This window comes from Carlito syrichta, unplaced genomic scaffold, assembly GCF_000164805.1.
Source record: "Carlito syrichta isolate Samal-C Ts95f unplaced genomic scaffold, Tarsius_syrichta-2.0.1 Scaffold301818, whole genome shotgun sequence".
NCBI classification, from domain to species: Eukaryota; Metazoa; Chordata; class Mammalia; order Primates; family Tarsiidae; genus Carlito; species Carlito syrichta.
The window spans coordinates 262,425-286,388 of NW_007245914.1; the positions used below are offsets into that span (position 1 = coordinate 262,425).

The following is a 23,964-nucleotide window of genomic DNA, read 5'->3' on the forward strand; positions in this document are numbered from 1 at the left end:
TTGAGGCAGAAGGATCACCTGAGCCCAGGAGGTCAAGTCTGTGGTGAGCCGTAACTGTGTCAATGCACTCCAGCCTGGGCAACGGAGTGAAACTTTGACTCAAAAAAACAAACCAAACCAAACCAAACCAAACAAACAAAAAAATAAAAGTGTCATGACAGTCAAGTCTGCACTACAGCTCTCAGTGATGTTGATATCAAAGGGCAAAGTGACTGCACGCTTGCAGGGAAAGACTGATAAAGTAAGGTAGATATGTATACAACAGCAACAGCAACAAAAGTCAAGCTGTTTTCAAGTCTCCTGCATCTGTCTAGGTGTCAATATCAAAACCAATGATGTGCTAGAGCCAGTTGGTACCAGCCCATGTCAACTGATTATGCATATCTCTTCCCAACTCTGCATTCAATGGCATTATATCAGTAACTTGAAACAGGCCACGATGGGAGGGTTTACACCAGAAATAAATCAGGGCTTTTCCCTCTTAGAAAGCTAGTTGTTAAGCATTTGCCAACACACTATTGATCAAAATTCATTAGGTAGATCCATGAGATCTCAGACATAAACTTGAGACATTGGTAAAGTGGAGATACGTAGGAGTTAGAAATAGGAATAAGAATTATTTTCTTAAATAAATTATTTAAGAAAATGTACATAAATTGTTAGCTGTGTCCTTTTGAGAAATTGAAAATGGGTACAATTTAGCTATTTAATCATAGAGTACCTTTTTATTCATTACTAAACTGACCTTACATCTCTCACGTGAGATTTACTTTCTTTGACCACACTCCAGAGAGTGGAGTTTCTCTAACTGATATTCAAACTGACCTTAATGGAACTCAAAATGAGTGAATGTGGCAGAACTTGGCTGCAGGTAATATTCTGAAGAGGTAGGACTGGAGAGATAGATGTCCTTAGATTTGCTACCTGGTCCCCTAATGATTTTTGTATCTTTAACCATTTACTGTTAAGGGCAATAGTGAAAAAAACAAGTCTGAAAAAAAACCAACTTACATTTATTAATTGTTTACAATAATAATGTTAATAACTGCTAACACATATAACACTTAACTACAGATGCCAAGCACTACTCAATGCAAGTACTTTTTGTATATAAACTCAATAAATACAACAAACACGTGGCAAGTTATAGAATTATCTTCATTTTACATGTGAGGAAACAGGCTTGGATCGGTGTGTCACTTGCGTAGGTCACAACTAGTAAGTAGAGTCAGGATTTGACTCTGGATATCCTGAGATTGTGTTCTTAGCAAAGAAGGGAAAAAAGCATTTAAAAAGTGACTGAGTTAAATACTTACATAGTTTCAGGTGTAAAATGTAAATGTTCCAAGTTAAGGTTATCTAGGTCCTCGCTTTTGAGAGAAGATATAGAAGCTAAAGTGTCACAACGAGAACCTAGATACAAAAGACATTACCTTGGTGTCAGATGCAAACAAACAAAAAGCCCTTTTCCCCACTTGTATTTCACCCCATTTCCTCTGTGGAGGCAAGGTCAAGCTCAGTGACCTTCTCCTAGATAACATTCAGGGTTCTCATTCCAAAGTAGGATTTTCTTGGGTGGATAGGGACTTCCACTGAGAGAATAGTAAGGTTGAGCTGCTTGCCGGCTGGCAGTGCAAACAGCTTAAAATCTTGAGTTTCATCAGGCCAGCGTTTTCAAAGTTACTAATGGGGTCATCACTCTGAACACTGGCATGGGATCTTACAGTGTGAGATTTCTTGGAAAGGAGGAGGGGTGACTACTGCAGGATTATGACTAAAAGAACATGAAAAACACATATTTATTCTATGGGAACTAGACAACAGTGATGAAACCTAGAGTAAGAGAAGAAGAGAAAGAGCCTTACGGTGTCTTGGGCTCGTCTGGTTAATATCTTCTGAATCATCTCCCAGGAAGAAAGTTGAAGTAAAGTTCTTAACAGATATTGTCTGTCTGCTTTCTTCATCTAGAACTATAGAAAAAAAGTGGGAGGAAGAAAGGAAAGAAGGGAGAGAGGGAGGGAAGGAGGGAAGAAGAAGAGAGGAAAAGAGGATTGTTTATACTTATTGAACATTTATTCATTTTGTTTAGTTAATGCCAGTCAGTGTGTGGGTAGATGATGGAGACTCCCATTTGACTATCACCTCTGCTCCATGGGGCTGTTTGTCATCTCAGCTTCCTTACAGTGTTGCTGTAAGGTGTTTTCATATTCATGCCTGAACTTTCTCTGTTTTACTGGTTACTCTTTTCCTGTCACCCAGTACATATGGTTGTGAGTAGAAGCTTGGAACTCGGGATGGGAGAATCAGAATGGGAAGCCCTCTGCTCTTCTACCTCCATTCTCTTAGTTCACTTACATGACTTTTGTCCAGAATTGAACCTCTAAGACTATGCCATTCTTTTACTCAAATACCTCATCCATACCTAGAACATTTGAGAAGTCTCCTTCCTTTCACTAGGCTATACGTTGTACGAGGGGGTCCCCTCCAAAACAAAATTTATTTATTTAAAAATTGTGTATTTATTATTACATCTTTAAACTTGAGTCACTTTCAAAGTACTGTCCGTTTGGTGCAATACACCTATTGAGATGCTTGTTCCACTGCTCAAAACGGTTTTTGAACTCATCAATTTTGAGACCCTTATTGCTTCTGCCGTTTTTGGTTTACCTCTTCCTTTGAGAATTTTTTTTTTAAATCTGGTGAAGCAAAAAAAAAAAAAAATCAATTGGGGAGAGATTGGGTGAATAAGGAGGGTGGGGTATCGGGGTCATACCATTTTTGGTCAAAAACTGCTGAACACTCAGTGTAGTATGAGTAGGTGTGCTGTCATGGTGGAAGAACCAGTCATCTGTTTTCTGATGTGTTTCTTCCACAAATCGTGACACAACCTTCTCAAAATTTCCAGATAAAAATTTGTTGACCATTTGATCCAGAGGAACAAATTCCAAGTGTGTTACAAGAAGTCCACCCTCCAAAAGATAATTCTAGTTCTTTTGAGGAGGGTTCCTCCTCATATAGTTCAGGTGCTTAGCCTGTGCCAAAGCTTATAAGTTCAATTTCTGTCCTAATGCGGGGGACGGGGGAGGAGGGCAGAAGGATTTCTCCTACAGCCACAAGCTTCACTTCTAAATCTAACATGTGTGTTTATGAAGCAGCCTGAGGGTCAGTTGTCATTACATCAGATTAATCTGCTTCCCACTGCTTGGAAACTAACTGTAGAAATAGATGCAAAGCATCTGTTTAATTCTTCCACAGTACAGAAAGGAGACTTTCTTTCTTTCTTGGAAACTTAACTGAGCTTGTACCTAAGGAGACTTCTTTGCTGCACGGGATGTCTGCTCAATTCCAACAGCTCAGAACACACTTGGTCTTACACCACCTTCTGATCTGTTTTTCAAAGAAGCATTGTAGAAAGGAAGTGGTCACCAAAATGTTAAAGAAGTTTGGGAAGTTGAAAGAGTTTTCATACTGTGTTGGAAAATTTGCAGACTGTCATGAGTTCTGAACAATGGTGATCAAGGCCAAAACTGTCAGGACCACTCTCGGGGCCCCTGTGCCTGATTAATACTGTGTAAGACATGCCGAGATGACCACCATTTTCTTTCTAGAATAGTCACAGGCTTGGTGGTTGGAAAGAAACAGAAGCAGGTAGGAAAAAATTCCACCGTTAGTGTTGGAAGCTAACAGAGCCTTTAGCCAGACCACTTAACATCTGTAATTGTTTAGGTTGAGTGTTGGTTTCAAAAATAAGTGAGTAGCAAGAGCTGACTGCCTGGAGGTAGGAGAAGTCAAAGAGGCAGCTTATCAGGACTGGGGCTTTTCAAATCTATGGTCTGAGCATTGACTCTGGATGCAATATGAATGCAGAATCTAGCCAAGTTTTGGTAGTGGAATCAGATAGCAAACCAGAGTGAGGGAGATCCATAAACTATCCACTGGAATCTTCTATTTCCCTTATCTCAGTCACTATAACTCTGGGCATCTTACCTTGTTGAATCTGGAATATGATGAGTTTCATGGATTTCTGGATATTCTGGGCCTTTGTGGCCAGCTCCAGCTTGCACTTGGCTATGTGGTCTATTTGAGGAATGAAGGGCTTTCCATCTGCCTTGCTACTGTCTGCACATTCTGTAGCACTTTTCTCAGCAGAGGTAGCTGCTGCCTCCTCAGCCAGGACATCAATCAGGACACTGAGCTTATCATACATTAAGTCGCTCTAGATAGAAAGGAAGGAGACAGGACATTGTTATGAGGGCCCAGTGGTTGAGAGGTCAGAATGAGGAGCAAGAGTGCAGAACTGGTATGGGGAGGGGTGGCAAGGAGTAGGTGTTGGCTGCGAACTCTGAGCATAGAAAGCCACATGTGGGAAGATGAAGTCCATGGGGAAAGAAGTAGGTGGGTAGATGTAATGAGATAACTAATGGGTGTTAGGGGCTCAAACACATATCATTTAATCATTTTTGTCTCCTCCTCTTCCTCTTCCTCCTCCTTCTATCCTTATCCTCCTCTCTTCCTCCTCCTGCTCCTCCTCTTTTTCTTTTTAGAGGTGAGAGTCTCACTATATTGCCCAGGCTGGTCTTGAACTCTTGGACTCAAGTGATCCTCCCATCTAAGCCTCCTAAATTACTGGGATTACAGATGTGAGCCACCACATCTGGCTTATACCACTTATTTCTGAGCAGCCCCAGGCATCCATGTATATCACTGAATCTTTCTTGTGTCAGACTGGCTTTTAAAATGATTTGTAACATGGAAAACTTGAAGAAAAATAGACATTTCTGGACTGGCATTTTCATGGGCATGCTCCTATGAATGTGGATGTGCCTCTGCATGGGTACTTGGTGTCTGTTTTTGTATGGATGTAGGTTTGGGGACCTACATCTGCTGCATGATTTAAGGCTGCATGATTTAAGGCTTCAATTTCCAGTTTTACCACTTAATAGTTTGTGACCTGAGACAAGTTACTTAACCTCTTTGTGTCTCTATATTCTAGAGCAGTTGTGAGGATTAAATAAATTAATATATTAAAAATAGTTAGAACAGCCCTCGCACAGGGTAAGTACTGTATAAATGTTAACTATTGTTGTTATAGAGGTCAATGTGGACACATTTCTAGTGTGTTTGTATGTACATATCTTCAAACATGTTCTGTTGTACAACTAAGTGCATGCATGCTTGATGTGCACTTGTGTTTACCTGTGGGCATATGCTTAGGTACATGGTATGGTATGTGTGTATGTATGCATAATGCCATTCTTTATTTGGCAAAAAGAAAATGGACATTTGATGAGAATGTCCCTATCAGGGAGGCTTACCAGATGTCTCTCTTTGCTTTTTATTTGCAATTCCCGGTGAGAGGGACATTTGCATTTATTAAAAAGGGGCCCCTGGTACCACAAAGAGTGTAACATAAAAGGAATGGAAACTTACTTTCAAAATCACAGATTCTATTGCTGTATTGTTCTGTTTTATCTGACCCCAGGCCTTTACAATGTCAACTACAAAATCTTCTACTGTTGAACACAGGAATCTGGAAAGATAAGATAGATGGCACAATGTAACATGGACCATGAGGTCCAGAGATCTTCATTCTTATGATGACATCAGTCTCCATTTTGCTTCTCCTCTCTGTCTCTCTTTTCTGATCTCTCCTCCCTCCTGCCTTCAATCTCCCTCCTCTCTGTTTTTTTCCATATATTTGGTGGAATATGCTCCATCCCTACTGCAGTCCAGTTTCACAAAACTTTTCAAAAGAGTTTGACTAGCATGTCTTAGTATTAATTCTGAATTTCTAGAAAACACAATTCATTTGGTCCAACTTGGATCAGGGTTTCACTCCAGGTCAGTAAGCTATGGCTCAAGGGCCCAGTCAATTTAGTATAAACATAATGATATTGGGAGGACATTCCCCGTAGGGAATGTTTCTCAAAGGAGAGTGTGGTAAACTGGGCAGGAATGCTCCAAGAAGTCCTAGGAAGAACAAATGACCCACATATTTAGAAGGGGTGAATATATTGCTCAGGTTATGAGAGCAGCTGTAAGTACTACAGAGACTTTTCTTAGTGTCAAAGATGGAAAGTAAGATGTTCCTACCGGAGGGAGCTATGCCGTGCCTTTAATGATCTGGGATGCTGTGTTTCCCTTCTGTAACCCTCCTTCCAAATCTCTGGCTTGCAATTTTGTCTTTTTGGAGCAGCAGGAACCCTCATATCAATCTCATCTTTCTTTCCTTAGCTTTCCATTCAGGAGGTTTGAGTTGGGCGAAATCTGACTTGGGAAGATAAACATATACTTTCCTTGGCCTCAATACACCCTAAACTATCAAAAATAAGCCCCATATCTGACCTGGGAGCAGCTTGTGAGGGGCAACCACACCCCAAAGGATGAGAGCCAAAGGGAGACTGACCTGCTTGCGATGATGATCTCCGTGGGGTACTTGGCCTTCAGGATTTTGTTCAACTCAGTGGCTGCGGATTCTAAGTGTTGGATGGCAGCAGCCTAGGGAGAAAAGGAGTGCTCAGCCCTGGACTCTGAGCACTGTAACATAGTGTGCCGCCCATCCTCATCTCCACATTCTCATTATTTCTTATTGACTCTTTACCAGCAACCCAACTGCCTTTCTTTAAATAATCATGATCAAAGAATTCTTGCTGAAGGTCCCCAGAGATGACCTTAGATCTGTGACCATTCTAAGAATAAGGTATATTTTATTTCCTCTTATTTAAATTAATAATCAAAAACTCCTATGAAGGAGTACTGTTTGCTTCGTGTTTTTAATGAACAATCTCTTATTACATAGACTAAAACTGGAATTCAGTTCTACATCTTTCCAGTGTCAGAATGACACTTCTTATATAATACTATTACCAATAATAACAACATTCACTTATTTAGTACTGACTATGTGTAAGGCTCTGTTCTAAGCTAGATGTATATATTTTTCATGTAATCATCATAACAACTCTATGAAATAAAGATTATTAGTATCTCCATTTCACAGAGGAGAAAACTAAGGCACGGAGAAAAGGAAGTTGATAAGTGGCAGAGCCAGGATTCGATTCCAGGTAGTCTGGTTTTTGAGTCTGTACTCTTGATTACAACTTCCACTTCTTCCTCTCTATCACCACTTAACATTCAAACATTTACCAACCCCTGATCATTCTATTTCTTCAGTATGTCTCAAATATGTCCACGTCTCCTCATCCATGTTACCACTTCACCAGTCCAAATTACCATCATCTCTTGCCTAGACAATTACATCTTCTAGCATTTCTCCTTGCCTCTAGTTTTTATTCCTTCCATTGTTTCTCCATACAACATGGAACTCCTCTGATTAAATCCCTTCTGTTAGATAGCAGATGGACAGATGACTGGGTATGCAATAAAGTAAGTCTAGTGAAGTGTTAGTGGAAGAATCTACCATTTCAACTTTCCTGTATGCTTGAAATTTTTCATAGTAAAATGAGAAGAAAAAACACTTCTATAACTCTTACTGCTCTTAGGATAAAAATCTAAACTTCCTGCCATGATTGACCATGCCTTTCCTGGCCTGGCTCCTGATGACTTCTCCAGCCTCATCTTTAGTCACTCTCCCTGCATGCCCCCTCATGGGCACCTATGCACCAGCCATTATGAATGCATTTCAGTTCTGTGAATATTCCATGCTTTCTCTTGCCTTTGGAATAATACATGCTGTTCCATCTGCCTGAAACAGGCTTCCTCTTTCTTATTCTCCTGGTTAACTCCCTCTGGTCTTCCGGTCTCTTCTGAAATGTTACTTCTTCTGAGAAGTTTTCCCTGATACTCCCCAGACTGATATAGATCTCCCTGTTGTGTGTTTTCAATCCCCTCTACTTCCTTATATACTAACACTCATACTGATTGATTAAAACAACTTATTTTTCCATCTCTCCAAGTAGATTATGAGCTCCATGAGAGCAGGGACTATGTCATTTTTCTTTACTCGCCAGCATATAAGAACACCTCCTAAAACAATATCTCACATATAGTAGTTATTCCATAAATATTTTGAATGAGTGGATAAGTAAATAGGTGAATGAATTATATCCCTAATGTCTAACATAGTTCTTGGTAAATAGCTGCTGACTGACACGTCTCCAATCTTCTATAATCTCATCAAGTCCAAGGACAATACAGAAGCTTCTCTCAGGGCTTTGCCAATTATTCCACTGTGTAATAAAGACATTTGCCTAAATTACAGCTGGGCAGTAGTTACCTCAAACTGTGGTACATCTATTTCAACCTGTCCTTTTAGCAGTGGGGTTTGTCTGGGAGTCTCACGGATCATCACACTCCATCTGAAATGAAGTTCAAAGACAGATATTTAGGGTTCTGTTTCATCACAGGTGAGAATAAATGCTTCAAAGATCAAGATAGAAGTCAAAATATTTATGTGTTGGGGACAAGTGGGTGCCCAAATCAATTTTTAGTCATCTCAAGGTATACCACAATAGTGGCCTCTACCTCACAGCTGCTATAGGCCAGTGTGTTGGAAAGAATTTCCTCACAGGGTTCTCAGAGGGCAGTGCTTCTCAACTGGTGGTAACCATCAAGATATTCTGAGGTGCTTTTACAAAATACACATACTAAGGACCTGCCCAAGACTTACTGATTCTTTATGGTGAGCCCCTGCTTGGTATTTTGAAAAGAATCCCTAGGAGATCCTTATGAGCAGCAATAAATCAAATATTCATATGTGCCCCAGCATAGAGAGTCATTTTCTTCCTCTGCAAATAAGATGGTAATACTCTCCTTTTCTCTAGAGCAGAGACAATCTAAGCCAGTTATTTCTAACCCTTCCTTCCCTTTTTTTAAAGTTTCCTTGAAAATCTGATGAAACTATAGACTTTTTCCCCAAGAAAAAATATGCTTACATAGATAATTGGCTATGCAGTTTGAAGCAGGGTCACAGTTCTTGAAATTTATCCATAGGGTCTCTGCTCTAGAATCTTTTAATTTTGAAGAGAGGCTTCAATGTTGTTTGAAGGATACATGGTAGGCCTTAGCTTCCCAAGATACAAGGTCCCCCAAACTGCTCTGTACTGAAGCCAGAAAGGAAATGAGGCTCTGTGGGACAGGTTAGAGTATTCCTGATTGAGATGATATAATTTAGAGTAACTGATGTGGGACTAGAAAAGGCATAAGGACAATGTGTTCCTACAATGTGTCCAGACACAAGAACTGCCACTTACCTGTCTAGAATCCTCACACTAGCCTGCTCCACTCTGTTAAGGATGTCCAAAGGTGACTTGCTTTTGTTCCAGAATGCACCCCAGCCCAGGACACGGGCCAGATCATTGCCGGTTCCAAGTGGGATGATTGCCAGTTGACACTGCAAGAACAAAAGGAGGCACCCTTTTCAGACAGTCCTTATACCAAACTTCACTCATAAAAGAACTCAGAGGGTGTTCCTTGGAAAGAATTATGGCCTTAAAGTCAGTGATTTTAAAATACTTCAGATTCCAGGAAATATAATGGAAGGAAGTTTGAAGTTGGGCAAAATTTTCCCTAAGGATTAAGGCCCCAGTGTAAGCAATACAGAACCTACTCAGTAAAGGAAAGTTGCTGGAATATGCTAATATTCATACCCATGCTTCTAAAAGAGACATATAGCCAACAATTTCCATCTGGGCTGTGCCAAGGAGGTGGGGTGCCTCAGAAGACAAACCTATTGGAGACAGAAGGGCAGGGGGATGCCTAGGGAGAGCAGGGAGAGGCAGAGGAAAGTTCTTGTCTCTGTTGAGACTCAGAGAAGAAACTCAGAGACTTCAGGAGGGTAAGGAAATTGGGGTCTGAATGCTGTCTGAGGGCACTTCTTTTTTGCTTGCTCTCTTCCCCTTCAACTCTTTACTTTGAAACCTGGGGGAATAAAGCACTGCTTATTCTCTCTGACAATACTTTCATTTCTCCTTCACACAGATAGACAGCCAGAAAATGGTCTAGGTGGATAGGCTTAGGTTGGGAATCTACCAGTCAGGTTGACCATGAAACCTGTGGAAAATATGTATTTTACAGATAGGGAGAGTGATGATTCGGGACCTCTTGGGTTGGACAGCTCCACACCCCTACTCTTTCTAGCAATGACTAAACTGAGTCAGCCAGGGACTTACCCTTTCATGTAATCCAAAGGCATCAATCAGAGATAAGACCCAGCTCACGCTGCCATCTCCACCACAAACCAGAATGCGAAAGCGAGCAAAGTTCTTGAACATGCACAACCTGGAAAGAAAGGGAAAAGGGGTCATTTAATGACTGCTGGGTTTTACTACTCTTTCCTACAATGTGTCCAGACACAAGAACTGCTGCTTTAGTACTCTGCTAACAGGCTACCTGCCTTTTTTCCCCAAGCCCCTATCTCTCTGTGTATCTAAGACCACAGGCAATCCCAGAGATCAGGCCTTGGCCCAACTCGCTGTCTTTTGTGCCCAACCTTGCTCTGGAAGACACTAGTAATCTAGCCAAACCATGTGCTGAGGCCTAAGAAGAATGCCTTGCATGGTAGCCAGTGGGCTCACAGGAACTCAGGACTGAGCAGCCAGATGGTCCCCAAATAAAACAGATCTATAGTCTAGATATATCTATTTGGCCCTGGGGGAAAAAAGTGGCAGGAAAGATAACAATATCCATTTGCCTCTTCCTCTGAGGTCAGGAGGTGTAGTTTTACCTCTTCCAACTGGAAAAGGTAAAGCAAATCTGAGACCAGGACATGGGCTTGAAGGGATTTCTGGGAGAGGGCTGGAAGTCCTCCAACCAGCCAACCCCAAATGCTCTGGAATTGTGTTTCTGTTCTGACTTGAGAAAATAGATCTTTCTAGCCCAAGTACAAGAACTGATTCCAGGAAGCCCATCCTCGTCTAGAATGTATAGAGGGAGGAGACTCCTTTACATTTCCCAATAAATCCCTTAACCCATACTTACCCTGCTTCAGGTCCACCCTTCGATAGGTCAAATACTTGAGACGGATTAAGGTATTGTTTGAATTTTCGGAGGAAGACGATCCCTTGATGATCGCCGCTTTTGGAGTTGATGAAGATGAGCAAGGGACATGAACAGGCTGATGACCAATCAAGAGTCCAGAAGTCTGAAGATACTACTAATTGGCCTGATACACACACACAACAAAAATAAAAAGAAGGAGAAAAAAGAACAGGGCCGTTGAGATGGAAACGAAACATGACTTAATGTCACATTTTGCAAGGACTTTTTGAGTACAAATCCCAGTCTTTTGAGACTGAGGAGTAGAGGAAAAATCAGAATACCATCCCCAGGGGCATAAAAGTCTTTGTCCAGTTCTTGTTAGGCAAGTGACATTTGCTAAGCAACGACTATGTGCCAAGCATCATGCTAGATACTGTTAGGGTTATAGTCTCTGCCATCAAGCTCATGAAATAGACTCATAAACAAGAGTATGTTGGAACACAAGGAATAAGGAAACTGGTGCCACAATCAAAGGTTAGTAAAACTCTGTGAAGAAACTGAGGAAGGAGAGGATTGAGAGCCCAGTATGAGGCCTAGTATACCAACTAGTCCTTCCTCTGCCTGGGATAGCTCAGTTCTCGTAGTGAGAAGATATCAGGTCAGGAAAGAGGGGGAAGAAAGACTGTCATTCAGTTAGGAGCTAGTGACAGAACATATAAGTGCGAGAGGAAGCAAAGAGCTTTAATCACTTCTCTATGGCTCTAGCAGAGCAATCTGTATTATCACATCAACTTCCAGGGGAAACAAGACTATAGGAAATCTGAACAAGAGAGAGAGCTCTTAATAATCCCCAACACTGATGTTACCCATAGAGAAGTGGGGTTATAACAGTCTAAATAGCCAATGCCTGCCAGCTCATGCAGAGACCTTGAGCCTGTTGGCAGGGAGACAGGCAGTGTGCAATGGCCTCCTAAAAGACATTAGACAAATAGTGAGTCCCCACACCTCAGAGTTCATGGCTTGGCAAGGACGCCCCACCAAAAATAAATACACAGGGCAAAAAGCACATGGCTCACTCTTTAATGAGAGTGGGCAGGGGGAGTTGGGTTGAGAAGTCCCATTTGTTTTAACCCGGGTGAAAGGGAACCTGAAGGAAATCAGCTTGAGCAGATTTCATGGCTGGTTTGCCTGGGAAAAAATCTAAAGCAGACTTCCTCTATGGACCAATTCTCACTCACTGGGCAGCAGAGCTTGAAGGCATCCTAAGCCGACTAGCTAGTCATGCACCGATGTTTTGGGGCTTTCCAGGACTCACAGCTACAAGGGAAGTCTGCTGTGTCCCCTCAGTAGCATGCTTGGAAGCAGTTACATTTCCTGAACACATTATCTAAAAGTAGTACCCTTTTTAACACTTTTTTTTTTTTACAAATGTAATATGTTGACACAATGGTAGTTAAGACACATTAATCCATTCATTCAACAAACATCCATCAAGGGCATTCTCTGTGCTTGTCCTTGCTTTATGTTCTAAGAATACAGTGGTGGTCAGAATAGAAAGTGTCTCTCCTTGTGGAACATATATTTTAATGAAGGAAATAGACCATAATAAATAATTATAAAAATAATGTATTATGAGGAGAAATAAAAGCAGGGAAAGGCAGTGGAAATTGATGAGGCTATTATTTTAGGCAGGGTGGTCAGGGATGGCTTCTCTGGGGAGGTACCATTTGATATGAAACTTGAGTGAAGGGAGGAAGTAAGCAATGCAAATATCTGTGGGTAGAGGTTTTTTTGAAAAGCAGGAAGAACAGTAAGTGTGCTAGGACTCTGAGAAGGAAGACTGTCTGGGGTGTCTGAGGACCAGTGGAAAGAACAGCATGATTGTGGAGTGAGTCAGGAGGAAAGCTGCAGAAGATGAGGTCAGAAAGGTGACAGAGGCCAGATCAAATGACAAGATATTAGATAAAGCAGTGCAAAAATAAGGGAGAGACTGTTCAGTATGGAAACATTAGGGGTCAGGTCACAAGATATATGAAGAAAATAGTCAAAAGGTATTGTCTTTGTATGTGCTTGCTCCCATATCAACTAACAATATAGGTCCCAACCCGTAGCCTGGTCCCTCTTCTTTGTTTTAGAACCTGGCTCTGTTCTGTGTTTCTCTCCTTACTCAGCAGCCTCCTGTCAACACCCTCTAGGTGAGCGTGTGACTTTGGGTATGTACCTTAATTAAAGGACTCATGGAAACAGCTCTTTGCCAGTGTCTAGTGGATCTGTGAGGTATGCTTGTAAGCAAGGACTCTCCCTGCCAGAGGGCCTGGAATAGGACTATCTATGCCCTCAGTGTATTTTTGGAACAGTGTTAAAGGCCCTTTGGGGGTAGTCTCTCTCCGAAGGTGAAGCAGCAGTGGCAGTGAGACTAAATACCATGCACCATTTGTACCTCAGTTTCCTTATCTGCAAAATGGATCATTCAAAAATCTAACTAGTTTTTCAATGCTTGGATAAAAATGCATCTAAGCTAGACATTATGCACTTGAAAAATAGAAATATAACTTGGCCCCTGAAGATGAAAAAATGATTAAACTTATAATAAATATACAAGTTAAAACTACACCATGGTACCATTTTTTTCTTGTATAGAAGATTAGCACAAATTTAAAAATTAGATAACATACTTTGGTTGAGGAGGCCATGGGGAAATAGACACTCTTATATGCCAAGGATGGAAGTGCAAAGTGACACAAGCCCTGTGGAGGGCAATTTGACAATATCTATGAAAATCACAAAAGCATATGCAGTTTGACCTAGTAATTCCACTTCTGGGAATGTTTTTTTACAGATGTATATGTAAAACAGCATGTATGAGGTTGTTCGTTGCTTCACTGTTATAGCAAAAGACTGAAAACTACCAAATTATCCATCAATAGGGGACTGGCTAAGTAAGTTATGGTATCTCCATATAATGGGATATCTCGTAGCTGTAAAAAAGTGAGGAAGTAATTTTTTGTTGATATGGAAATATCTCCAAAGCATACTGTGAAGGAGGAAAGAACAAGGCATAGAACGGTGTGCATAGTATTGAAAAGGGGGGATAAGAAATTTATTTATATTTACTAGTAAATACATGAAGAACTACTGAAAGTTATTCAAGAAACTAATGGCAGTAGTAGACTGTGAGTGGGGATGGAGGAGCTGTAGAAGATTGAGAAGATCAGAGAATAGATAGTAGCAATATTTTTCACTAAATATTATGTGTGCATGTGTACGTCTTTTTTAAAAAAATGAAACTGTGAATATATTAATTAGTTAATAATTAAATTAAGAAACAAAAAATGTACCTAATCCTGAATTGTGCCTCACATCTTAAAAAAAAAAAAACAACAGGAAAAAAGAATTATGCTAATGCTATCTATCAGTTAAATAGCCATGAGGGTGTAGTTAAAATCGTTTTTTCATCTCTTTGGCAGCTTGGAGCATGGGCTGCCTCCTGTAGGATACTTCTGCAAGGGAGTTCAGCTGTGTGCTACAGCTGGTTGCCCTCTAGGCTTATTCACTAACCTAGAACAAGCATCTTAACATTTCTGGGTGTTCATGTACAATGATTAATAAAATAATCTAGAGTGAGAATGGAAAGCAGCTAAATAAAATTCAGTAATTAAGGACAACTTGAACTTCAGCGTCAAACCTCATTTGGTCACAGATGTGAAGACAACAGAAAACAGCCCCAGCAGGGAAGCCAGTCCCAGAAGAATATGGGCACAGCCCCATCTAGCATTTCCTCCAGAGGAAGAGAATATCTGAATTTGAGCAAGGCCAAGTTTGTCAAGAGAATCTTGTGAACAAGGTGACAAAAATGGGTGCCATGATGGCTGAATTGTTAAGGCAGATTTATAACCAGAGAAACAACCCTACTCACAAGGTTGCTTTTGAACAGGCTGATTTTAATCATAAGGGAGTGTCCTGTATGATTTCACAATTTTCACTGGCAATTCACATGGAAACATAGAAGCTGACTTGTGAATTCTGAAGTACCCAAAACTGGAGGGAGCTACTGGATGACAGAATAGAGATTGAAAAATGACCTCAACAGGCTGATGGGTCAAAGTCAGCAGATTAAATGTAAGGGGAATAAATGTGAAATTTGGCCTTTAGGCACAAGGACATAAATTGTGCCAGAACAGGGCAATAGGAACTTGGCAGCATCAAGTGTGAAAAAGGTTTAGGAGATTTAGTTGACTTTAGCTCCAGATGAGTCAACAACCCGAAAGAATCTTTCAAAAAAGCTCATATTTCCTCTAGCTGCATTAATACAACCACGGTACCCCAAACCAGGAAGCCAACAGTCTTGCTCACATTTATTCTATTCCCTCCACAGAAGGATACTAAATTGGTGTAAGGTTGGCTTACTGCTCTCCTTCCCATACTTTTAAAATCTTTTTTAAGAAAAATGTCACTTCATTTAAGCTTCATAATGTACCTGAGTACAATTATCATTACCTATTGGCAGAAAACAAATGACAGATGAGGCACAGAAAGGTTAAGAAACTTGCCCAGGGTCACATAGTAAATGATGGAGCATGCTCTTAGAACTAGTAGCATCTGTAGCATCTGGGACTTGTTAGAAATGCAGATTATCAGGCCCCACCCATATCTACTGAATCAAAAACTCTGGGGGTAGGGCAAGAAATCTGTGTTTTTTAATAAGTCTTTCAGATGATTCTGATGCATGCTCGTGCTCGACAATCACTGCACTACACTATTTTTCCTCCATATGAATCAGCGGTGCTGTCATAGTCATCTTATTCTCTAAGATTGCTCAGCACTGAGGCTTACATACAGGCAGTATTCAGCAAATGTATTAATGCATTTAGGTAACAAATCTTGACTGTCCATATACCACATACCCAGGTCTGAGCCAAGTGCTTGGAGTACAGAGAGTTCACAGTCTGGGGTAGGAGACAAACACAATTATAATGTCATGTGTTTAGGTGCTCTGAGATATATGTTCTTGGTTTACAGCAAAAGAAGTAATTAATTTGTTTGGGGAAGTAGGAAGAGGTCATTACAGAAGCCATCAAACAGAGAAGAATGTTTGATTTTGGGCTGGAGCTTACAGGATTTACCGAGAATAATTTACCGAGCAGACTTGGTAGGGGAAAGGGGTAATTGGAAGACATTTTCAGAAATTGCAGTCTGTTGACTAAATAAATGAATGTGTCAATAGATGAGTGTTACTCAAAACTGGCAAGGGCTTCCTCAAAAAGTCATCAGCGGCATAGCCTCACTACAGATGCTGGAGAAGAGATTCCTTAACCTCTCCAGGGTATGGCGAACGAAATCATTTTTAAAGACCTTGCCATCTCTAAGATTCTGTGACTAGAAGATTCAAAAGAAGATTTCTCTGGGATGGGACTTCTCACAGGGAACCTACCCATTAAAAGACATAATTGCCTAGGCCAGGAAGACTCAAGAAGATAGGGAGGTCTTGAAAGACATTCCTAAGAAGTCCTAGGCTAAGTCATGCATGACAGAAAGAGATTCAGTTGGATCAAGACTGAAGATGACTAGGAGCAAAGGCTAAAAGCTAACTCATGGGGTGTTAAATGATGTCATTATATATACATGTCTATAGGAAGAATTCCCAGAAGTTCAATTACTAGGTCAAAATGCATACGCCTTTGTAATTTTCATAGATATTGTCAAATTGCTCTCCACAGGGCTTGTGTCACTTTGCACCACACAAAAAGAATAGCTTAGTCCATGTGCTCTTAAGCAATAATATTACATCATTGGTAGGAAGCAAAAGAAAGTAGCAATGCCATTCATACACAATCTTTAACAAGAATAAGAGCTGGTATAGGATTTAAAAAAAAACAAATTAAGAAACCCCACCAAATTCCACAAGGACAGGAAGTCCAGAACATGTTTGGCCCAGTTACAAAGGAGAGGTGGCCTCCCCCTCCACACCTATTTGGGGTGATTTGTGGGATGCTGAGGTGGGGCCTCTGCTCAAAGACATCTTCCTCAGGTCCCTGGGTGTGTGCGTGTAGGGTGAGGAAATTTCTCTGATTCAAAACTAGGTTGATTTCACTAGCAGCCTCTGAGTTTGCCAAGCTGACTGGTTTGCTACTTTTCCTCTTGTATTAACCCTATCTTTCCCTAGTCCCTTCATTCTCCTATCTAGTCAAGCATCTCTTATTTACCAAGTCATCAATCTCATCACCTCCCTGGTCAACTATCTGATGGATAACTCTATGTGGATAAATATTTGAGTAGATCTGAGAATAATATATGCATATATCCCTGACTGAGTTCAGTTTTATGTTTATAAATGTCATATGAGTACACTTGCCTGCAGAACCTTGTGTGAATGACTCATTCCATGTACTAAGGTCTATATGTATCTATGTTAGGGTTTGAAAAAGAACTGAAAGAGACCAGAGTGACTGTGAGTGTGTGTGCACACACGTGCATATATATGAACATACACATGTGCTATGTTTAGTTCTAAAACTGTGTTGTGATGGTTATGAGAATCTTTGCCCCCTTTTGTTCTCTGACTAAGAAAACCATCTACTTTTCTTTTTTTTTGCTTTCTTTGCTTCCAGTTAATGCTGGCTCTTCTCTGGCAATGAAGTGAGCAGCAGGCATCTACATGGGGATGATTTTTAAGTCAATGAAATGGTGGTTCCCTAATCACTCTTGAGCCAGTGGACATACCACATGTCAGAGATGGATACATCAGAATATTAGAGAAATATAGATCAAAAAATTCAGAAAGGATTCGAACTTTTCTCTGTAAGTGAAATTGACCATATTTAGAGTGAAACTAGCCATACATAAGCTGAAATTCATGAGCAGTATATCTCTTCTTTGGCTTAGTGTAATAGTAGCATGCCAGTGGTAAATATATTAGAGTTCTGCATTTCTTAGTGTTAGCAAAATAGGTTAGGTCTTTTTAGCTGTGATATGTGATTTTGTTCTTTTATTTTATTTATTTATTTATTTTAAAATTGTGGGGTATAAAACTGCTAGGGGAGGGAGGGGCATACCTCATCAACAAGGGTACCTGAATGATCAATGTTTATATACCTAACCCTGAATTGTACCCCACATCTCTATAATAAATAATAATAATAAAAGAAAAAACATATTTACACAAAACATCAGAAAATCAAAAAAAATTGTGGGGTACAATTCAGGGTTAGGTATACAAATATTCTGATTTTGTTCTTGACAGGCCCCACTCTTTAACAATGAGTAATTGGAGAAGGAAATGAACAACATGACGGCAAAATGGAGAGTCTCTCAGGAGAAGCAAAGAAAAAGTAGGGAAGGAGAGGTGAATTCAAAAAGGCACCATTAGCAAGTGCCAAAGTGTGAATCATCCCTGTGGGGGTCTACAGTTTTTATTGGGTTAGAGGACTGGTTATTTAGTTGCCCAGGAAGACTAGGGATTGAGTTTTATGGTCTTTTGGGCTATGTTTCTAGATACTTATGCCCTTTACATATTATCATTTATCCTTGCAATAGGCAACTTCATTCCCATTTACAGATGGGGAAAGCAAAGTTGAGAGAATGTAAGTGACTCCCCACTATCACCTAGCTAGTAAGTGACAAAAATTAACGGTTGCCTGGCCCTTCCCCCCCCCTTGCACCATGCTGCCTCAAGGTCTTATTTTAAAAAACAAAACAAAACCCCCCACCCACCCCCCCCAAAAAACTAGCCTCTCCTTGGCTCCTGCTTTCTCTGTTCTAGCATTTCTTGACCTCTTAATAGAAGACTTGACACAAAATTTACTCTTGCTGCATTGATTTTATTACTACCTCTTTTTTACTCAACCTCCTACAAATGGCTAACACTCCTAACATTTTCTGATCTCTGAGTGTCCTACCATTCCTTTGGTACTTAGCGTATGCTACAATAAATTGTTAATTGTTATAGTATATCAATATCCTGGATCCACAATTATCAGCTCTGCCAATGCTCATGTTTTTGATCTCTCTATAGTCTTTAGACACCTTGTGAATAGAGTCCTTAATAAATCACTGGTGTCCAGGAATTGACAAAGTGTCAATGAAGAAAAGTGTTGGGGCAATGATCATGTTAATTTCAGATTTTGGAATAACCTTGGTGTTAGTTTCCCTTTTAAAAGTAACGTAACTTGCACCTTAATGCAGTTCTTCCTTCCTTTCCTGATTTGGAAACAAACAAACAAACAAAAACCCCAAAAAACAAAAGATTAAAAATAACTTATTTCATGGATTATCTAGTGTTTGAAAATCATGAAAAAGCTGAAATCAATTCTGGTAAGTCAGAAACAATTGTGATAGAGGCTACAAAGAACATACCCACATACATATACACCAGGATGACCAACATTCACCATCCCAAAGGTTTAAAGAGAAATGTGAGCTGTCTATACACACATACACATTCTTACTCCCCCAGAATGTTTGACTGACTGAGGAGAATAATTTAATTGCAGTCTTTCTTCCCAGCCTTTGCACTTTCCCTCATTCCCTGAAGTGTTTTTGAGGTTAAGGTTTAGCTACTCACCATCGCCTTTGGGGTCGCTTAGCGCAGTGGGAGGGACGATTGATGGGCGATGACTTCCGAAGCAACATTCCTTGGAAAACCGTCTCCTGCAGTCATCATGCACCTGAAACGACAAGAGAAAAGCAGAGAAAAAAAAAGGAGGGGGGAGAGAAAAGGAAAACATTGATCAGTCTTGAGTTCCAGTGTCAAGATTTAGATCCCTAGTATTTAAATCTCCCTTTCTGAGATTTGGTGCCATACATATACTCCTAACTCATCTGAACACCCTACTCCACCCTGAGCCTGCACTGTCCCTGAGTGTGGTCTCAGATCGCTAGACTTTTCAAAGGTGGCTTTCAGAAGATATCCATGTATAGGCACTGAGAAATTAGGTACAATCTTAGTAGCCTATAGAATGGAGGCATACTTGCAATATAAGAGGGTCAATCCTGATAATCTATTATTACACTTCAATCCTTACAAGTGTGTGAGGTAGAGAGGACATTATTGAGTTCATTTTTAAAAACAAGGATACCAGTGCTCAGAAAAGTAAAGGGTCTTGCCCAGGGTCAAACAGCTGGTAAGTGACAGAGCTGTGATTCTGCTGCCTTTTTCACATATTCTGTAGCTATTCTTCCCAGATTTCTGACATCTTCATGCACCACTTTCTGGACAATTACACAGTTTCTAGGGGGCATGAAACTGACCTGGTTATTCAAAAGCAATTGCAAGAGAGCCAGAGGATAACCAGAGTCTTCTAAGTAGTAGACGCTTCAGTTTCTTCTTATCCAGAAAACTCAGTTTAAGAGAAGTATCTAAAAGGCTAGAAAGTCTAAATCAGGGTCTTTCAACCTTAGTATTATTGATATTTTGAGCCAGATAGTTCTTTGTTATGAGATGCTGTCCTGTGTATTGTAGGAAGTTCAGCAGAATCTCAGGCGTCTGCTCACTTGATGCCAGTAGCACTTGCCTCCGTCACACCCCAAATTGTAACAATAAAAATGTCTCCAGGCATTGCCAAATGACTCCTGGGGGTGGGGGAATCATCCCTAGTTGAAGATTACTTGCTGAGAGGCATAGTAGTGTTGTCATCAAGAGCAAAGTCTTTGCAGAACTGTGTATGAATTAAGACTTTTTGCCTACTGGCTGCATGACCTTGGGCAAATAACTTCACTTTTATGAACCTCACTTTCCTCATCTGTAAAAGGAGGACAATGAGGCCTTGTTTAGGGCTGTTGTAAGGATTAAATGAGATAATGTATATGAAGCACTTAATATATAGTGGCAATAATGTGTTAATACTATTAACCATTATTAATTAAGAAAGATTACAGGTTCCTAGGAAATAGTAAACGAGGAAATGTTTTCTTAAGGGTATACTCAGAACCTGTTTTCTTTCTTTCTTTTTTTTTTTTTGAGTTGGAGTCTCACTCTGTCACCCAGACTGGAGTGCAGTGGCCGTTCTCGGCCACCGTGGCCTCAACCTGCTGGGATCCAGCGATCCTTCCGCCTCAGCCTTCCAAGTAGCTGGAACTACAGGAGCGCGCTACCACGCCCAGCTAATTTTTTGATTTATTGTAGAGACGCGGTCTCGCCAAGTTGCCCAGGCGGGTCTCAAACCCGCGGGCTCAGGCAATCCACTCACCTCAGCCTCCCAAATCGCGGGATTGCAGGCTGAGCCACCGAGCCCGGCTCTGGTTTCTTTTTTTAAAAATTTTTTTATTCTGAAGATATGGGATACAATTCAGGGTTAGGTATACAAATGGTCATCATGCAGGTACCCTTGTTGGTGAGGTGTGCCTGTTTTCTAATTGCCTATACTGCCATTAGAGAGTTCTGCTTTTCCCATTTGCTAGTAGATCTTGCCAATTAAGAATGATCAAAGATAAGAGTCATAAATCTTTCTCGCAAGGACTCCATAGCCAAATCTGGAAAGGCAGAACACCGAGCTCTATATTACAGAATCTGTATAATCCATTTGGGAATAAGGGTTTCTGAGATTTCTGTCTATTCATATGCACAATCAAGTTCCATCCCATCCCTTCTCCAAAAGCCAAGTTCTCTAAGTATCAAAGAGATGAGAAGAGTCTTACCGTAGAATTACACCAGAGGCAGCGGAAGTCTTGAAGTCTTTGATAATTGCCACAGCTCTCATGACAAACTGCACACTGAGAGCTGACAGGCATGTTTCCTTCTACCCATTGATGGGGCATGTTCTGTCAAAGGATAACAAGAGACAAGAGATAGAAGTTAGAGATACAAGGAGAGAGTCAGTTGGAATAATTATACTACCCCATGGAGGACACTAGGTAAAAGTCCTAAGTTCTTCATAGCACTGCCCTCCCTGCTCCAATGTTAGTAACTAATGACAGGTGAGAGTGAGGGGTTTTTACTCTTCCAGATGGTTTGGATTGTGAGCCAGGGAAAGAGGACTACTTTACTTGTCTGGAGACAGGAAGAAACCTTCCTTCCCCTGTGTCCTGGCTAAAGGGGAGATAGGAGTGGATGACTGTGGAAGGGCATGTCTGGTACTTACTACTTCATCTGCAGGCAGGAGGAGGTCATCAGTGATAGACAACGTATTCCACTTGCAGTCTTTGCTTGCTCTCAAAGCACATAATCTGTGAGATTTCACTTTGCACACTGTAAAAAGTGGAAGAAAACAACAGGTGTGAATCTGGTGGCAATCAAGATTTTAATTCTCTTCCCCTTCCTAAGTTACTTCGAAAGTTAGAACCCAGATGCATTTTAAATAGTTCTGATCCACCTCCAAAAACCTATTTCCGGTATGATCCAATTCCTTTTTATTTTTACTGGCTAAACTTTACAAAAATTACTATCCAAATTGAATAGGGGATTCATGCTAAAGTATTTTAAGAATGAGACGACGATGATTTGTCTTTTAAACACTTGTGACCATATCCCATCTCCTCATATTCAATCCTCTGTTTTCATTCATGTTAATTCCCCATCATGCTAGTTTCCTCTATTCTCTTTTCCTCAATTAGTGTTAACCTCACACCTAAGTCAGGAACCTAGTGTGAATTAATGATACCAAAGCCACATGAGTTCCTTTACTCCTATCTCCACCCACTGAGCTTCACTTCCCTAAAAAATTCAGAAATGTACCTTCACACATGATAGAATCTCTAGATAAGGCAGGGATGCTCTCTCGACAAACATTGCAGTGCTGGGTTCGGTGGCTATAGCTGGAGTACCAATAGTGCATTCCAACTAGGAAAGGGTTGTTCTCTGCTGCAGGTATCTAAAATAAATAAAAAAGAAGACAGAATGGAGGGTTAATCACAGAGATGGATTAAGGAAGGCCAGAAAATCTGCTTTTAAGGCTAAAATGGCCTGTTATATAGGTACATATCAGAGCATGTGAAGGGGAAGTCTGATAGTTGGAGTCAATAACTGTTTTGTGTGTGTGTGTGTGTGTGTGTGTGCACGCGTGTGTGTGCGCGCACGCGTGTGTGTGTGTGTGTGTGTATGTGTTATCCTCAGTGGCTTTAGAAATAAAAAAGAATAGAGGAGCAGATCCTAGGATAGAAGCTGAAAGCAGAAGCAATGATTGTCATACTGCTTGACCAACCATTCTATTGGTTTAGCCCAAGCAAAATTTGTTCTGTTAGCCTTGACCTTAGTTCTTGGTAAGTAGTAAGTAAAAGGGGTTGGGGAGTTGGAAATTCAGTGATATCCAAATGCTCTGAGCCAGGAAGAAAGGGAGAAGGCAGAACTCTGACTCTGGGCTAAGGAATACTTGCTAGGTTTTAATTATCTCCTGAAGATGTACACTTCCCTTTCTGATAGCCAGGTGAGAAGAGCATTGCTTTACCCAGACAACAGTTTCATCTCAGGGGATTCATGGTAAAGTTGCATTTTCCCCCACTGAATATCATGTTCTGACTGCTTACAGAAGTCTCCTGGTTAATCAACTTAATTACTACAATAATGTATTAAACAAATATTTACTAAGTGACTACTAGGTGCTTGGCACTTTTCAGGCATTTGGGATAAAGTGATGAACAAGATAAAATCCCTGCCCTCATGGAGTGGTGTTCTGTTTGGTGTCTTCTTTCATGGTATTGTATCTGACATTTTTTGTTAACAAGTTTGTGAATGCCGCATTTGTGTATCACAGCATGACTTTCATGAGTGTGCCGAAGGCACAGGGTATACTAGCAACATTTTAAGGATTGAAAAGAGAAGGAAGGGGTGGGCCCCCCAAAACCCCAAGTTTATTCTGGGTGTGCCTTCCCAGGACTTTTCCACTTTTTCTCTAATTGCTGTGAATGTCTGATTTTCTCCTTCTCTTCCTTTCTCTGGAGTTTAGATATGAGTGTACACAGAGCTTTTTATTCTTGACATTATAATGGGTTGAGTGTGTAAAGGCATGACAAAACTTTAAAAAGAAATTATATTTTCTCCCTGACATCAGCTGGCAGTAATCCATTAGAGAGAGCACTATTGAGGGCTCTAGCACA

General features: G+C 40.6%; 1 protein-coding gene across 1 annotated transcript in view; it reads right to left on the minus strand.

Moving 5' to 3' along the window:
- DGKK (diacylglycerol kinase kappa) overlaps nucleotides 1-22,750 on the minus strand; it is a 41,364-nt gene extending 18,614 nt beyond the window's left edge. Inside the window, exons 1-13 of the mRNA XM_008055319.1 lie at nucleotides 22,607-22,750; nucleotides 22,014-22,120; nucleotides 21,571-21,693; nucleotides 19,499-19,601; nucleotides 10,939-11,122; nucleotides 10,131-10,239; nucleotides 9,213-9,352; nucleotides 8,237-8,318; nucleotides 6,407-6,498; nucleotides 5,431-5,530; nucleotides 3,988-4,216; nucleotides 1,866-1,970; nucleotides 1,317-1,413 (exon numbers count right to left, since the gene is read on the minus strand). Of these exons, the coding sequence (XP_008053510.1) occupies nucleotides 1,317-1,413; nucleotides 1,866-1,970; nucleotides 3,988-4,216; nucleotides 5,431-5,530; nucleotides 6,407-6,498; nucleotides 8,237-8,318; nucleotides 9,213-9,352; nucleotides 10,131-10,239; nucleotides 10,939-11,122; nucleotides 19,499-19,601; nucleotides 21,571-21,693; nucleotides 22,014-22,120; nucleotides 22,607-22,706 (1,571 nt within the window). The 5' untranslated portion in view covers nucleotides 22,707-22,750. The remainder of the gene's footprint in view (nucleotides 1-1,316; nucleotides 1,414-1,865; nucleotides 1,971-3,987; nucleotides 4,217-5,430; nucleotides 5,531-6,406; nucleotides 6,499-8,236; nucleotides 8,319-9,212; nucleotides 9,353-10,130; nucleotides 10,240-10,938; nucleotides 11,123-19,498; nucleotides 19,602-21,570; nucleotides 21,694-22,013; nucleotides 22,121-22,606) is intronic.
- Between the last annotated feature and the right edge of the window lie 1,214 nt (nucleotides 22,751-23,964).